At 36.7% G+C, this 16,069-nt stretch overlaps 3 protein-coding genes across 3 annotated transcripts; 1 reads left to right on the forward strand and 2 right to left on the reverse strand.

Annotated features, from left to right (window-relative positions):
- Positions 1-626: 626 nt before the first annotated feature.
- Positions 627-2,574, reverse strand: rps2 (ribosomal protein S2). Its single transcript, XM_056272233.1, has 7 exons — positions 2,411-2,574; positions 2,102-2,191; positions 1,515-1,622; positions 1,252-1,425; positions 1,008-1,167; positions 829-920; positions 627-747 (listed from the first exon to the last, which is right to left on the reverse strand). The coding sequence occupies exons 1-7, from the start codon at positions 2,543-2,545 to the stop codon at positions 667-669; spliced, it is 840 nt and encodes a 279-aa protein (XP_056128208.1). The 5' UTR covers positions 2,546-2,574; the 3' UTR covers positions 627-666.
- A 1,208-nt stretch (positions 2,575-3,782) lies between these two features.
- Positions 3,783-5,758, reverse strand: si:ch211-139g16.8 (uncharacterized). Its single transcript, XM_056233967.1, has 6 exons — positions 5,571-5,758; positions 4,906-5,229; positions 4,726-4,823; positions 4,518-4,571; positions 4,010-4,117; positions 3,783-3,843 (listed from the first exon to the last, which is right to left on the reverse strand). The coding sequence occupies exons 1-6, from the start codon at positions 5,680-5,682 to the stop codon at positions 3,790-3,792; spliced, it is 750 nt and encodes a 249-aa protein (XP_056089942.1). The 5' UTR covers positions 5,683-5,758; the 3' UTR covers positions 3,783-3,789.
- A 3,247-nt stretch (positions 5,759-9,005) lies between these two features.
- On the forward strand, positions 9,006-14,909 carry kdelr2a (KDEL endoplasmic reticulum protein retention receptor 2a). Its single transcript, XM_056272234.1, has 5 exons — positions 9,006-9,237; positions 10,085-10,185; positions 10,323-10,481; positions 12,371-12,623; positions 13,914-14,909. The coding sequence occupies exons 1-5, from the start codon at positions 9,147-9,149 to the stop codon at positions 13,946-13,948; spliced, it is 639 nt and encodes a 212-aa protein (XP_056128209.1). The 5' UTR covers positions 9,006-9,146; the 3' UTR covers positions 13,949-14,909.
- The last annotated feature ends 1,160 nt before the right edge of the window (positions 14,910-16,069 follow it).

Genomic DNA, 16,069 nt, shown 5'->3' on the forward strand with positions numbered 1-16,069 from the left:
AAATTTAGTTTGCATGTCAAGGACTATTATATTCTAGAAATGTAATGAATTTAGCTTAATGAAAATGAAGATCACAATATAGCATGCATCATTAATTTTAAACTGGTGATGCATGAAATATCAGTCAACATATTAGTCCGGTAAGAAAATTTGGCAGATATATTAAAGCCGATAATGGATTATTTCCTTCAGCCGAGACACTTCAGATGCGCACGGTTCGCCATGATGGATTTGAATAGCTTGAAATGACTTCTAGAAGGGAAATACAGTGAAGAGCAACGCAAGCCTGTCATAAGCTAAGCTATACAATTTTTTTAAAAACAATTTCGTGCTTGGGACATGGCGAGACTATTTTGTAATCAGGCTCTCAAATGATAAAAACTTAGATTTAGATTTATCAGCCAATATATCGGTTATCGGCTTTCAAGTATAAAGAATTATGTCAATTTTCATATCGGTGTATCCCTATTTTAAACCACCTAAATAAATTACCTGAGAAATGTAACTTGCCCACTTTGTTGGGACAGTTTTTGGTATATGCGGATCCGAAACAATCCACAAACTTATAGCAACTTTGTTGACAGCTGTTACACAACTTTAATGTCAAAGAACACACTCAACAGATGTTTACTTTCTGGACTTTTATTTCAATCCATTGTACAAAATTTAGGAGGGTGCCGGAACAGCTCCCTGAGTCCTCTGAACAGAGACCCTGGTGTGAGTCTTGGCCAGATGATCAGTGAATTCCTGAAACAAAGGAGACACTTTAGTTTCAAACAACACGATGCATTTGTGAAAAAGAATAACGTCTGGAAATGCATGGATTACCTGGTAAGGAGACTTGGCAAACACTGTTTCCTTCCAGAGATCAGGGGTCAGGTAGCTGTAAGTCTTTGAGATCGCATCGAAGGTGGCCTTGGCTGCAATGAAAGACAGCAGTTTTTAACGTTGAAATACCCAAGCATGGACAGTTGTACCTTGAAACGGTTTTCAAACAAGCCCCTCACCAAAGTTGCCCAGAGTGGCGGTGCAGCCCCTGGCAGATGTGTAGCAGTCATCGATACCAGCCATCATCAGCAGTTTCTTGGGCACGGGAGCAGACACAATGCCGGTACCACGGGGAGCGGGAATGAGACGCACCAGGACTGAACCACAGCGACCGGTCACCTAACCAAACACATATTCAGTCAATAAACACATGCTCTAATTCAAACCAAGCCAAATAAAACCGAACAACCTTTTAGGTCTCACCTTGCACGGCACTGTATGTGGTTTTCCGATCTTGTTACCCCAGTATCCTCTTCTGACGGGAATGATGGACAGTTTGGCCAGGATGATAGCTCCACGGATAGCTGTGGCTACCTCTTTGGAGCACTTCACTCCTAGACCAACGTGGCCATTGTAGTCACCAATAGCAACAAAGGCCTAAAGATTGAGAATCATGAGCGATTACGAACCAGCTGTAAGAAGTGAAGAACCAGACTATTATTGAACACTCAAGAGAAGCAAGTCACCTTAAACCTGGTGCGCTGACCAGCCCTGGTCTGTTTCTGGACGGGCATGATCTTCAGAACTTCATCTTTCAGTGCTGAGCCCAGGAAGAAGTCAATGATCTCAGACTCCTACAGGAGAGCAAAGTGTTAAGTCTTGCAAAAAGCTAAGCATTTTTATGTCACTTAGTGGAGGTCTTTATAACTTAACTCATGAAATTAAAGTAGCAACATCTCTTTTCTTCCATATTGTGATGTACATCAGAGTATAATGGATTGAAAAACACATGGTGGGATTGGTTCTACACAATTGCTTGTAATAAATATTTTTAAAGAGATCTCGGTCCCTCCATTGAAGGTCTGTTCATCCAAAACATTTAAAATATCTTAATTTGTGTTTTAAAGACAAAAAAAAGTCTTATGGATTTGGTACACAACTTGCATTGTTGGGTAATCTCTAGTTAGGATATTGATAAAACATTACATGCTTTTTTATTAATTAAAATAATAATAAAAAAAAGCATGAGCAGATGAAGTGTTCACTTCAAGATCCATAAAAGGACTTCTGGAAATAAAAATGGGGAATTTTACTTTAATGCCAATTTTAGTACCTTGATAGGCAGAGAATACAGATAGATTTCCTCCAGGGTCTTGATCTTCATATCCTTCACCAGACGACCAAGTTTGGTCACAGGAACCCACTATATGAAACAATTTAATTCTTCATAAGCACAGAAACGGAAGCTGATACAGATATACAACATTGACAGCTACTGGCATGAGGAATAAAGACCATGCGTTACAGCGAAAATAAACAACCGAATAGTACAGAATGCATGCATTTAAAAAATACCTTTAGCAAAACATTTATACATGCCAATTCATAACAGTCAGAGAGTAGGAGTAAGGCGACGCTTTACCTCTTTATCCTCAGATTTGCCTCCCCGGGCACCGCGGCCTCTTCCACGGCCTCTGCCGCGACCACGACCGCGACCCCGGCCGCCAGCGCCGAAACCTCCGCGAAAACCTCCTCTACCACCGGCGTCGTCCGCCATTTGCTAAAAACAATAAAAACATCTCCGTTAATTATACAAGTGACGCTTAATGTAAGACACATGTCAAGAATAAATGCACATGCATTACAATCCACTTGTTTGCAAATATATGAGCCATTGTAGCTATAGTCTATAACTCCGTATATGGAATTGTATAATTAACGGGAATCATATAATACAGAACGCATATTAAAACTAAATGACTAGCTACACCAGTTCTCCGCCATTTTGAGACCATCTAATATTAACTGCTCTAAAATGATATTTCTATTCAATTCATAAGACTAATTTTGCTATCGCATTGTAAGCAACCCGTACAGATATGTTTTATATACAAATGTAAAGTTTTTATTTTACGATTGCGGAGATAAAAGTAGATTCTGTTAGGCAGCGACGTGAACCCGTGTTGACTTACGTGATGTGTATTCAGGAAGAAGAAGGCCGCACGAGAGTTCAAGGAGGATTTATTCAAGTGGAGTCCTCGCGAGACTTCATATTGGCACTGGCATACAGTCGAGAGATCTGTCAAGAGATGGTCGCTCGAGCAAATAGCAATATAGGCTAGCTACAAGTAATGCCCATAGAGATAGATTATGAGAAATAAATATGTTCTGAAATGGAGTGTAAATTGTTGGTAAAAGTAAGCAAAAAATAAAATCCTGATTTGTGCAAACCGTATTGTGCCAATGTTTATCTCCAGAATTCTCCACTTCAGTGTCACTTATAGCACGCTACATAAAACTTTCCAGTTTTTCCCAAGGTTTTGGGGGTTGTTTGCCAGGTTTTATAGCCTATATCATTTTATTCATAAAAACATGGTGAAAATGTATTTTTGTCTGGCTGTTGGCAGTATTTTCTCATTTATTGCGTGATAAAAAAGATACCCACAAAAACCTTTAACTCCAATGCCAACCATAAAACATGAATTTTGAGCCTAGTGCATATTTAATTAGATAATGCCTCATTTGCAAATTTAAACAACATTCCAGAAAACTTGAAATATAAATGTTTTTATTACTTAAATGTTCACACAATTCACCTAGTGTTTTGCTGTAAATTTAGTCACTAAAGTATACATTAAAACAGTTTACATTGTAACTGACATAGCACATTAAATGCAAAACATGAAGAAGGCCAATAAAACATCACAATTCGGGGTCTCCCAAAATGGTAGCTTGCAGGTTTTAGCTGCATGTTTTAGATCAGGATCAGTAGGACATGCATAGATTAGGGCATGTTTTCTTTTACTCATCAAGATTTTGGTAAATATCTTCACAATGGTTTTGAAGACCTTTAGACTGTGGGGAAGAATGAAAATAAATGTTAGGCTAAGACGTTTTGTTACAGTAACATGACAGCAATTTCAGTCTTAAAACTCCACAAGGAGAGTGTTAGCTCCGAATTAATATTAATTTGCTAAAAAATATGCATGTGTGTTGTGAAAGAATAGTCTGAAGTGAAAACCTTGTCTTGGGAAACTTTGTAGCGTGCCTGAAATTTGTCACCACTTAAGTTCCTCTTGCACAGCTCTTGCACCACTCCACTGAAAATCACTTGGCTAGCAGAGTCCTCCTGAAAACATCCACACTTTTGACAATAACATACTGTACGCTTTACCGTTCAAATATTTGGGGTTGGTAAGATTTCTTTTTTATGGTTTCCACAAAAATATGACACAGCACAACTGTTTTCAAAATTTATAATAATAATAAATGTTTCTTGAGCATCAAATCATCATATTAGATTTCTGAAGGATCATGTGACACTAAAGACAGAATTGGTCTCGGATGGCCGAATTAGCAAATGTAGTGAACAGACTTGAAAGGGACTTTGGTTTTATTTGATCAAATAAATGCAGCCTTGGTGAGCATAAGAGACTTCTTTCAAAAACATAAAAAATATTTCCGCCCCCAAAATTTTAAGTTGCAGTGTATATGTTTTGCTATTGTGTATAAATAGGGTCAAGCAATACCTTTTTATTAGTTTTACTCCATCTTCTTTTAACAACTGAGTTGAATTGTCCAGTCTATCGATTTAAAAAAAAAAAAACATTTTAATTATTTAAATTGCATTAAACATTCTGAAAAAGTACTTTGAGAATGTAGTAAAATTCTGAGCATTAAAATGCTTGTTTAACAGCATTATAACTGCATTATTTTACTGTAACTTTAAAATTGTACCTTAATGCAGATGAGGATGCCCAGGACCAGGAGGCTGTAGACACTCAGCAGGACAAGCAGTGTCAAAAGCAGTGTTTGAGGGACGTTTAAGCCCCTCTCTGGATACAAAACAAAAATGATGTGTGTAACACAACAGAAAGGTCTGAAGGGGGTCGTGCTGAATCTTCTGCTAGTGCTTACCTGACACTTTCAAAGTGGTTCCCTGTCCGATTGCCTGCGCCCCACTGTGAGTCCCTGCCAGCAGAGCCGCTGCACAGTAATACACCCCACAGTCTGCTTTTGACAAAGAGCTGATTTTCAGATCATGATGCTCCAGTTTGTACTTCAGTTGCTGGCTTGACAAATCAATCTGGTAGTGAAAGTCTTTCCGGAACACATACCAAGAGATTTCAGGTGTTTGTTGACAGCTGGATGTATTGACAGAGCAGGGAATGGAGACAGACTGTCGCTCTTTTCTTCTCATGAGCATCGTTGGCTTTTGGACATCTAACATACATCCTCTGACTGTAGAAATTCAGAATATAGTTTTATTAAATTGAATACATTTAATTGCTGATAGTTCATATTATTAATATAGCCCAACTAATCAAGTTTTAACACTCTTAAAAGGTGCTATTTATCGGCATCAATGGTTCACCTTTAACATCCATGGGAACTGCACTAAAGGTTCTTTAGAGTGGAGAAAAGTCATTTACTAAAATGTTCTTCACACTAAGAAAAAAATGGTTATTTTAAAAAAAGGATTCTTTGGTGAACCCAAAATGGAATCGCGGCTTCTATGGCATCACTTTTCTTTTTAAGAGTGTACATACAGTATATCATTGATAAATTCGATCTCTGCTCACCTAATCTCAAAACAAGAATTGCGATGGTGAAGAGGAAACCAAAGTTCATGTTGATGTCACAGTTGTTTGTGGCTCCTGTATCTCTCTGATTGTTTTTCAATTTGTTAGTCATCGGAACAAAGGTCTCACGCCTTACTGAGAAATAAAACCAGAAATGACTTGTAGAAATGAGAAGTAACAGACCCCACCCCTCAGTTCTTCTTTCCTTGTGTAAGACTTCTAGTCACCCTGACCACAGCTTAGTGACAGCCTATTGTCACGTTCTGTTGTGTTTGAACTTTTACCCCAGGTTTCACAGACAAGGCAATAGTCCCGGACTAAAATGCATGTTTGAGGTGTTTTAACCGAAGCAACTGACATATCTTTAAATATGTCACTGCCATTGTTGTGTCTCAAGATGCACCACTAATGTTTTTTTCTAAGGCATGTTTAAACTAAATTCTAATCCTGGCTTTAATAAGCCCTGTCTGTGAAACCGGGAATTAGGCCTATAGTTCAGACTACACGACTTTAAAAGTCAGCAGATCGCTGAGCTGTTCTACGGAGCCCCTAAAGGGACATGGTGGTGGAAAAAATATGGGATGAGAAGGGACATTTTTTTTCAAAGCTTTTACGGGTTAGACTATCTATCTATCTATCTATCTATCTATCTATCTATCTATCTATCTATCTATCTATCTATCTATCTATCTATCTATCTATCTATCTATCTATCTATCTATCTATCTATCTATCTATCTATCTATCTGTCTATCTGTCTATCTGTCTATCTGTCTGTCTGTACAGCACAGAAAAAAATCATACAGAAAAAAACACAAAAACACAGAAATCAAAACAAAAATGAAAATGAAAATGACAGAGATGTTGTACATGTCAGAAAGATATCCCAAAGATTATGATTAATAATAATACAGTTTTTCTCAGTCGCTTTGGTATCGAATCATCCTCGACATTTGTAAACCAGTAAGTGCATTTCTCATAAGTGCATTTCTCAAAACAATTCGTACAAATAGCAAAACACCATGGATTTCCTGCAAAAGCCAGTCTCTTGCTCAAAATCCTTAGTTCATCTCTCAAAAGTAAATATCTGTGTCAATGAACATGTCAGTGCCATCAGAATGACAAGTCCTTGTGTCATTGTGTATACGGATAAGACAGTCAAACTGCTTAGTCATGTTGTCAATATAAGTTTTTATGACAATTACAGTTTTTCTCAATCGATTTGACACATTTTTCCAAATGAATGTAGTTGCTCTCAAAACAATTAACACAGCACACTAAACACACTCTTATATTGGCAAAACATTTCAGTATTCACTGGATAATGAAGCACTGCTTTTTATTGATGTAATGCATTTATCAAAAATAAATAGTAACATCAAAACTACAAATGTGTTCTCTGTTGATTTGATAACAAATTCAGCTGTATATACACAAAAACATAAATGAAAATAGATGTTTTTCATGCTCTTTAATCGTGCTTTTCAAAGTTCTTTAATGACGAGTTTAGTTGTATAACAATGAGTTTTCGCCAAAAAAATAAATAAATGTAGCCTATACTGCAATAAGTGAATCGATGAACTTTATAGATCTTGCCTCCCCTTCACATCTGGCCAAAGAATTTCATCAACATCACAGCATATATTTTCACGAGTCATGCATCGTGGAGAAAAAAGCTGTGAATGCTGGACTCATCCTTGTGCCTCAACTTCTCCACAGGCCTCTTCCATCGCTTGAAGAAGACTTACTTGGCTATAAGGGTTTCAAACATATACTTTTCATATCCAGCTGGGATGTAGGTGATGCTCAAACCACCGGTGTGCACCAATGCTGAATGGTGAAGTTGAAAATTGTCCCAAACAACTACAGAATTTCTCTCAATTTGCTCCTGATCACCCTGTGGAAATTGGATTTCGTCTAGGGAATTAAAGAAATGTAGAAGCCTTTCTGTGTTGTGCGGCCCCAAGACAGTATTGTGTGTGGCACAACACTAGTGGAATGTAGCACTTGTTGTCCTGGGACATTGACTGTGGTCCGATGTTTATATTGGGCTGAACTCCCTGTCCAGCTTCCCTCAAGGAAAGACCATCATTTATGACTGGTCAATTAGGATGGCTCTGATTTCATTTGAAACCCGTCTGTACCCCCATCCTTCTATCTCTCCTCCCTCATCTTACACCTTGCTCTTCCCTTCCCCTCTGTCCATGTCTTCTTATATTTTGTTCTCTTGCTCTAATACCATTGTCTTCCACCATCTCTTCTCCCTATACTCATCTTCCGCATCCTCAGCTCTTCTCCTAAATCCACAACTCTTCTTGCTCCATCTCCTCTAACTATACCATCTATTCCTTCCCCCTCATCTCTTTCTACCTCCTCCCCCTCTCAATATTACCCTTCCTCTATCCTCTCCAAAACCCCTCACTCTACACCTCTTCCTTTTCCCAAGCTTCCCCCCCCCCCCCCTTTTTTTTGGTAAAACCAATAAAAAGAGCTGCAATTGTTTTTTCCTGATATATTAGTAAAGTTTTGGTTGGCTGTACAAACTATGAAAACATTTGAGAATTTTGTGCACAGTGTTTTGAGAAAATTATGCATGTGATTTGTAATTTGCATGAAATTAAGGAAAATGTACAACCTATTTAGGACAATTACAAAGTGTTCAGATCACTGTGTTAACTGTTTTGAGAACAGTGACCTGAGTTTGAAGAAATGTGTCAAATTGTTTAAGAAAAACTGTATTGTAAATTGTAGGTTACACACCTTAGTGTATATGTGGGAGTTTGATTGCAAGAGACTGGACAAGATTCACATTTACGCTGTTTGTACTGTAATTTGTTGACAAACCATGTCATTGCAATACAGGAAAAGACAGCACTGCGTAGCACAAAGAAAAAACAAAACAAAAGTAGAAATGTGAACAGGACAGATTTATAAAAAAACGTCTAATGGAAAAATGTATAGAAATATGCTTGCTTGACAATTTTTCAACTATTTTGCATGTAAAGATTTATGCTTGAACTAATGTCTAAATGTCGTGGTGGGCGAGACTATTCAACAGAGACCCATTATAATACATTTTGATCAACATGACAAAAGTAATTGATAATAGGAAACAGCAGAGAATTGTACATAATCATTTGCATGGATGTACCAAAGCATTTGCAACTTGTTCAAAGAAATGAGAAACTGCTTTTTTGATGTGCACAGCACAAGTGACACAATGATGTGAAGATTAAACAGGTAGTTTTGAGAATTTCGATTCTGATCTGAGAAATGTAACAAAGCGACTGAGAAAAACTGTAATAATCATTTAAGCAAAGTAATTTATGTAAGGGAGGCTGGGGCGTGGTTATGGTTAAACTCGTGGAGCTCGCGGCCGCATCAACTACTACTCCCAGCATTCATTGCGATTTCGCTGTTGGCCACGTCACGTCCACCGGCCACGTCGCCCCTCATTCGCCATATTTCGTGGAGGAATGCTCTGCTGGAGATCGGCACTCAGCCGGTTCGCAATTGCTTCACTCACCCTGAGCTCTCTTTAACGCCACTAAAACCAGCCAGAGAGGTAAAATCATCATGAATATCTTTAGGCTGACTGGAGATCTGTCTCATCTAGCTGCCATCATCATCCTGCTGCTCAAGATATGGAAGACCAGGTCCTGCGCAGGTGAGCTAAACTCACACGAAATATACTTTTCTCATTCATTTCATACTAAATACCCGTGTTTATCAAAGATAGGAAAGACTTTAAACTAGGTTGAGCTGCCCGGAAAAGTCTTTGTGATTTAATATTAAAGCATGAAGCATAAAATGAAGTAATTTGTGTAGCATCATGCAAGCTAACGGTAGTGGTTTAGCTTGACTTGAGAGCAACTGGTCTACATTTTTTTTTTTTGAATTAAAATTCAATTTGGGTTTGGATGGGCAGATCTGTATGTATATATCTTGTGACGCTAATGTTTGCTTATATATATTTGAAGGTAACGTTACAGGCTACACAACATCCTTGTTCTCAATAAAGTGGCTAAATTAGCTGAACTTAAGGCCTAACGTTACTTACTTTGCTGTTTAATATTAGATTACTTGGTAGTTGGTATGTATGTGTATATAATATATATATATATATATATATATATATTACACACACACACACACACACACACACCTTTTTACCATGGAGAGGACAAGTTGCATCTTCATATCTTGAATTGTGAGAGTCAAATAAGTGCTTTTTATATAGTTGAAGTCATGCATCTTAATTTTGCCCACCATTTATTTGCCTTACATTCCTGAAGTGCATTGCATTCCTTGACGTGGCAGTGCATATTGTTTTGTGTGGGCTTTGCAAGGATGGGTCACCTGGGTAGTCTATGGTTTTCTTTATTTTGGTCCCTAGAGAACCTAGATGCAACCCTTTTGAAGTGTTTATGAGCTCGGTATTCAGTAAAAAACGCCATTGTGTGCTCTTATTTGTTTTTAAGTAGTTGTCTGAGTGTAAGTGTTTTAATCCCCAGGTATCTCTGGGAAGAGCCAGATACTCTTCGCCTTGGTGTTCACCACACGATACCTGGATCTCCTGACATCCTTCATTTCTCTTTACAACTCTAGCATGAAGGTAAACGCATAGAGTGAACTTTTACATGCAGACATCAATACATTTGCCAATCTTAAATGGCCACATCCAAGTAAACAGTTGAGTGTGTTTATATGTGCACTGTTAATCAGTTGAGTGCTTCTGTTCTGTTAAAACAGATCATCTACGTTGGCTGTGCCTATGCCACTGTCTACCTGATCTATGCGAAATTCAGGGCAACCTATGATGGAAACCATGACACTTTCAGAGTGGAGTTTCTAGTGGTTCCAGTGGGAGGCCTCGCCTTCCTGGTCAACCACGACTTCTCTCCGTTGGAGGTGATTATTAGACTCTTCACTGCACATTTGCAAATAATGAACCATTGATGAACCCATCATTATCATGCAATCACAATAATTAAAAAAATAAGACTAGTCTAACCCCCCCAAACACACACATATGCAATCCATTTAAATTAGACTACTTGATCTATGAACAGCCAAACCCCATCCTAAATGCTGCTAAAAACAGGGCAGATATATGCCAATGTGCTTGCGTTGCATTATGATAATTGTATATTAAACTTAAAGGGGACATATTATGCCCATTTTTAAGATATGTAAAATAAGTCTCTGATGTCCTCAGAGTGTGTATGTGAAGTTGTAGCTCAAAATACCCCACAGAGCATTTTTTTAGCATGTTAAAATTGCCACCTTTTGGGGGTGAGCAAAAATGCGCCTTATGGTGTGTCCCTTTAAATGCAAATGAGCTGCTGCTCCCCGCCCCCTTTCAAGAAGAGGGCGGAGCTTTAAGAGCACTATGGCAACAAAACAGGACAATATCACACATTGACACTGTCAGCAGTGTTCAGCTACAGAGCCAGCGAATATATGCTGCATGGAGATAGAACAGGTTTAGTTTAATTAGTCATAACTTATGCTGTCGTCTTGCTTTTATCTACTATTACTACAATCTTGTTGTAGCGGACCCCATCCGAATGATGGGCAAAAATGTATTGATGAGTTTTATGAAGTTTAATTTACATCACACAAAGGATGAAGCGTCTGTTTTCACTCCAGAAAGTCACCGTAAGAGCTGAATAAAACAGTAGTGCGCATTAAAGTCTTATCCATAAACTCGCTTTCTCCATTATCATCAACATACACAATTACACAAAAGCACTCGTTACAACTAACTGTAAACAAATTTATACAGACCTTTTCAGTGGGTGCTTAATAAACTGGTAAACTGTTTATCGGAGTTGTTTTACAGATAAATTATAATAATGTGGGCTTGTTGTTTACACACTGTAGACACACATCTGTGTTCAAACACCTTATAAAAATTAATTTAGCATAATAGGTCCCCTTTAAGCGTTAACTTATGCAACGTTAGCCATTATAGACATATTTATTCAAATCAACTGACCAATGAGTTCAAACCTAATAGCCTATTGTAAACAAATTTCCTCAAATAATATATGTATTTATTATATATATATATATATTAAATTAAAACAAAATAATTACTTGAAATAAGATAAATATCGAAATAAAAGCAAATTATAAACATATTAAAGGTGCATTGTGTAATATTTAGGAGGATCTGTTGACAGAAATGCAATATCATATACATAACTGTTTTTAGTGGTGTATAAAGACCTTACATAATGAACCGTTATTTTTTTTATTACCTTAGAATGAGCCATTTCTATCTACGCACACCGCGGGTCACCTTACATTGACATGTTTCTACAGTGGCCCTAAACGGACAAACGCGTTTCGTCCCTATGTTGTTCTTCGTGCAAAGAACCAAGCTTAAGTCAGCGAATAAAACACTGACACAATGATGAACAAGTAACAATAACATTCGCAATAACATATCGTTTTACTGAATAATTAAGTGAACCTAATTTCTTAATTTAATCTTTAATCTTTGTAAAGAAACCTCATTGCTTAACTGGCTACTCTCTGCTGTCTCCGACAACGACATCTTTTCCTATCGGCCACCGTAACTTCTGTTGGTTGAAATTTGCAACCTCACCACTAGATGCTGCTAAAAATTACACACTGCACCTTTAAGTTATCAATATATTACAAATAATTTAGAGGGTTTTTTTTCAGCTGCCTTAAGGATTAAAATAGTTTCTCTAAGTTTCGTGGCGTTTAGAAATGGAAAGAAATCTAAAAATGTGTCCTTACCTGTGCTCAACATATCTTCATGACAGATTCTGTGGACCTTTTCCATCTACCTGGAGTCGGTGGCCATCCTGCCTCAGCTCTTTATGATTAGCAAGACGGGCGAGGCGGAGACCATCACTACTCACTATCTGTTCTGTCTGGGGGTCTATCGCGCCCTCTACCTCTTCAACTGGATCTGGAGGTTCTACTTCGAGGGCTTCTTTGACATGATTGCCATCGTGGCTGGGGTCGTCCAGACTATACTCTATTGTGACTTCTTCTACCTTTACGTCACAAAAGGTCAGTTTGAATGCTCTAACACCTATGTTGGAGTCGTGGGTGTGAAATGACATTATGTTTGGGTGGACGTTAAAGTCTGGATGAAATCAACTTTCTTTATACATGTTGTTAATGTTATTCCAAAAAAACAAAACACGATTGTTTTCCCATCCTGTTTCACTATAAAAATACAATTATGTAAGTAAGATGGGTTGCAAACAGCATTTTGCGGAGTGGTTTTAGAAGGTAAAGGTTAGTGTGGTAAACATTGAATTTTATGATTTTCTCTTATTTAATTTAAAACATCTAAACTACAGTTTACCTTTGATTTTAATGATTCCTCTTGTCATTTCAGTTCCACATTATTTTAAGGTGGTTTTGTTAGTGTTATTATACATTTAATTACTGCATAATATTAATTAACTACATGTACTTACAATAGGGTGCATTAGTGCCCGTCCCCTTTTTCAGCTGTGCTGGTTTCGAAAGCTTTTTTTCCATTTATTTCTCCCATAGGGATTTAAAAAAAGTCTTTGTTAAAGCGGTATAAGCCATGAACCAAGTCATTTAGCTACAAGGTGACAAAAATGCAAATGTACAAGACTGTGCACTTCATGGCTTTAGTGAGGGAAAGAACTACAATCCCATGAAGCATTGCGAACAGCACAATCAAATTAAAAACAATGGAGAAATATAAAACTACTCATTTAAAATCATGGAGTATATGTATAAAAATATTTAACGTTTATTGCAAAATATGCATATATTTATACACACACAAACATTTCAGCATTTGAGTGTAGGGCGATTGACTTGATTACATTATTTGCAGTGCTTCATGGGAGTGGGCGGAGCTAACTTCGACTCTCTGATTGGTGTAATTTTCTGTACAGCATCATGGGTAATGTAGCTTTCACCTCGAATTACGCCTTAAACAATGATTATTTTAAAACTAAGATGAAATAATGTGGGCTGATGGCTTCAACAGAAGCAAATACCATTGATTAACAAGTTATCGTTCAAAATCAATTTCTCTACGGAGACTATTTTTACTTGCGGAACCCGGCTGTATAGGGCCCTATAGGGTTAGGATTAGATTAGTTGCCTGTAATTATGCATAATTTATAGTTATTATTACTTCAATAACTACATGTATCGTGTAAAATAACCCTTTATTGACAGATAATTAATTAATGCATGTATTAATTACAGTTTAAGCACTTGTTTGTAGATTTTGGCTTGTTTTAGGATGAAAAGCCCTTTTTTTTATGCCTTTTTTTCCTTTTCTGAAATCTTTTTTCTTCGCCGCAGTGCTGAAAGGAAAGAAGCTGAGTCTACCAGCCTAAGTGCCAAAGAACAGAGAGCTGTGTCTCCGTCAGACTTATAGAGGGGCACAAGCCAATGATGCCACCGCAAGATGCCCAAGACAAAGAACACACAACGCCAGTTCAATCACTGATTTATTTCTCTCCGCCTGGACACCAACCACCCCCTTACAGAAACGAGGACGTTTTCTTCTGTCTTTAGCATCTTGCAATACTTTTTTATTGCTATTAAAAAGAACAAGAAGAAAAAACTTTTCTATATGCAAGGTGTATTGAAATATTGAATATTGAACAGTCCATTGTACACACTAAATGAGTCATTTGTAAATTTGTCCATGATTGGAAATGGTTCCCAGAGTGTCAAATAAGTTCTTTCCTGATTTAAGAGGGAAAATGAAATGTGTGTCCAACAATTCAAGTTATTATATCCCATTATTTCTTCTTCTTCTCCCCCACAGTGTGCATGTGGTAAAATCACACTTTACTTAAATTAGAGGTTTAGCCACCACTGAAAATTGAGGTTTCATCTTTTCACATAAATGCCTTATTCGTCTTTCGGTTTATGTACATAAGCATTTGTGCTGATGGCCCCAATAGCAACGAGTCAACTGTAAATAAGATAATGTTTCATATTTAATTCGGCACAACTCTCCTTGTGTGACCCATATCATTTTATTTAGGATGTCAACAGTTATCAATGATATGTGATGTTAAAGCAAGGTTGTTTAAATATTCCGTTATTTCCTGCAAAGATCAGCTTGTTGAAATGCATTAATTTATGATAAGACCATTCATTCAATCTAGTGGTGTGGATACTGTCAAAGCACATATTGGAGTGAATATAAGTTTTGTAGCTTAGTATTTTTTTGTTTCTTTGTTCAACATCCCCAATGTTTTCCCATCTCTCATCATTCCTCTAGGGTTTACAGTTATTTTTTTTCTAGTTTTTACATGTCTCCAATAAATATTTTAAGGGACACGATTTTGTGTGTTATTCCTTGGTGGTTTTTAAAGTCAGTTGTCTAATTTCTGTTGACAATTTTACTTGGTATATTCCACTGTTTTACAGTAATTATAGTAAAAAAAACGAACAGCTCTTAATTGATATTTTTACTAATGAACACAATATGCACATAACAAAAGAAATAAATAGAAATGTTTTGCAATACAAAAAGTAAACCATATCAGTGTTGATGGTGCTTATGACCAAATTTTCAACATTTTTATTCACGATTTTGTTTTCGATATAGCTCAATTTACATGGTCCTGTGGTGTGATACATTTTTAAAAATGATGTTCCATGTAATTTCTCAATAATCATGCATGCAGTTTTAATTATAAAAGAATGAGCAAAATAAGGAGTAACATATAACATCACATCACAGTTTTGGCACATATGGCACACATGAATTATCACTCAATGGGTCATTTAAAGTCTTTTAAACACATTAAAATGTACATTCACGTTATTTATATTGTAAATGATTGTTTTTATTTTTAAATTATTTATTTTAATTTTTATGATTCATATACTAACAGCTTTTCAGAACCCGTCTGGGAAACCCTGACGTAATGTGATATTCAAAACACTTCATGGTGTAACAAAGAATGGAATACATTTTCTCTCTCTTTATATTTTTATGTCAATATGGTATGGATATTGATAATATTATCCTATTCAAATCAATGTGATTAACGAGTTAGGTCAAAACTGATATAAAATGTAATCAAAAAGTAGTCAGAACAGAATACATAAAATGAGTAGAGTCAGATATTACATTACTTCTACAATTTTTGTCATGTAACTTGGAATTAGTAACCGACCATTTTACTACAGTAACCCACTCTAAAAAATGCTGGGTTGTTTCAACCCATGCTTGTGTCAAATATGGACAAACTTAAAAACATAATAATTAAACATGTTAAACGGTTAAAAATTTGAACCAACGGTTAGGTTTGTCCATATTTGACCCAAACATGGATGAAAGGCTTTCATAATTCATACTGTCTATGATTAGCAAGCCAGCATTTTTTTTCTGATCGCGACTAGGCTATTTACAGTTTTTAAATGTATTTATTAAAAATCCTTCATATTAACACCTTTTTTCAGTTTATGATTAAGACACTATAATTCGCACTCTA

This window comes from Rhinichthys klamathensis, unplaced genomic scaffold (assembly GCF_029890125.1).
Source record: "Rhinichthys klamathensis goyatoka isolate OS25496 unplaced genomic scaffold, OSU_Roscu_1.1 h1tg000015l_1, whole genome shotgun sequence".
NCBI classification, from domain to species: domain Eukaryota; kingdom Metazoa; phylum Chordata; class Actinopteri; order Cypriniformes; family Leuciscidae; genus Rhinichthys; species Rhinichthys klamathensis.

Bases quoted from the DNA above. Each gene is read 5' to 3' on its own strand.
- rps2 (XM_056272233.1), bottom strand. From the start codon at position 2,545: ATGGCGGACGACGCCGGTGGTAGAGGAGGTTTTCGCGGAGGTTTCGGC. The intron at 2,192-2,410 runs GTAAAGCGTCGC...TGTTTCATATAG, and splicing joins GCAAATCTGAGGATAAAGAG to TGGGTTCCTGTGACCAAACT. The intron at 1,168-1,251 runs GTGAGACCTAAA...GTGTTTGGTTAG, and splicing joins CACATACAGTGCCGTGCAAG to GTGACCGGTCGCTGTGGTTC.
- kdelr2a (XM_056272234.1), top strand. From the start codon at position 9,147: ATGAATATCTTTAGGCTGACTGGAGATCTGTCTCATCTAGCTGCCATC. The intron at 10,186-10,322 runs GTAAACGCATAG...CTGTTAAAACAG, and splicing joins TTTACAACTCTAGCATGAAG to ATCATCTACGTTGGCTGTGC. The intron at 10,482-12,370 runs GTGATTATTAGA...TCTTCATGACAG, and splicing joins ACGACTTCTCTCCGTTGGAG to ATTCTGTGGACCTTTTCCAT.
- si:ch211-139g16.8 (XM_056233967.1), bottom strand. From the start codon at position 5,682: ATGACTAACAAATTGAAAAACAATCAGAGAGATACAGGAGCCACAAAC. The intron at 4,824-4,905 runs GTAAGCACTAGC...TTTTGTATCCAG, and splicing joins AACCACTTTGAAAGTGTCAG to AGAGGGGCTTAAACGTCCCT. The intron at 3,844-4,009 runs GTTTTCACTTCA...TCTTCCCCACAG, and splicing joins ACAAAGTTTCCCAAGACAAG to TCTAAAGGTCTTCAAAACCA.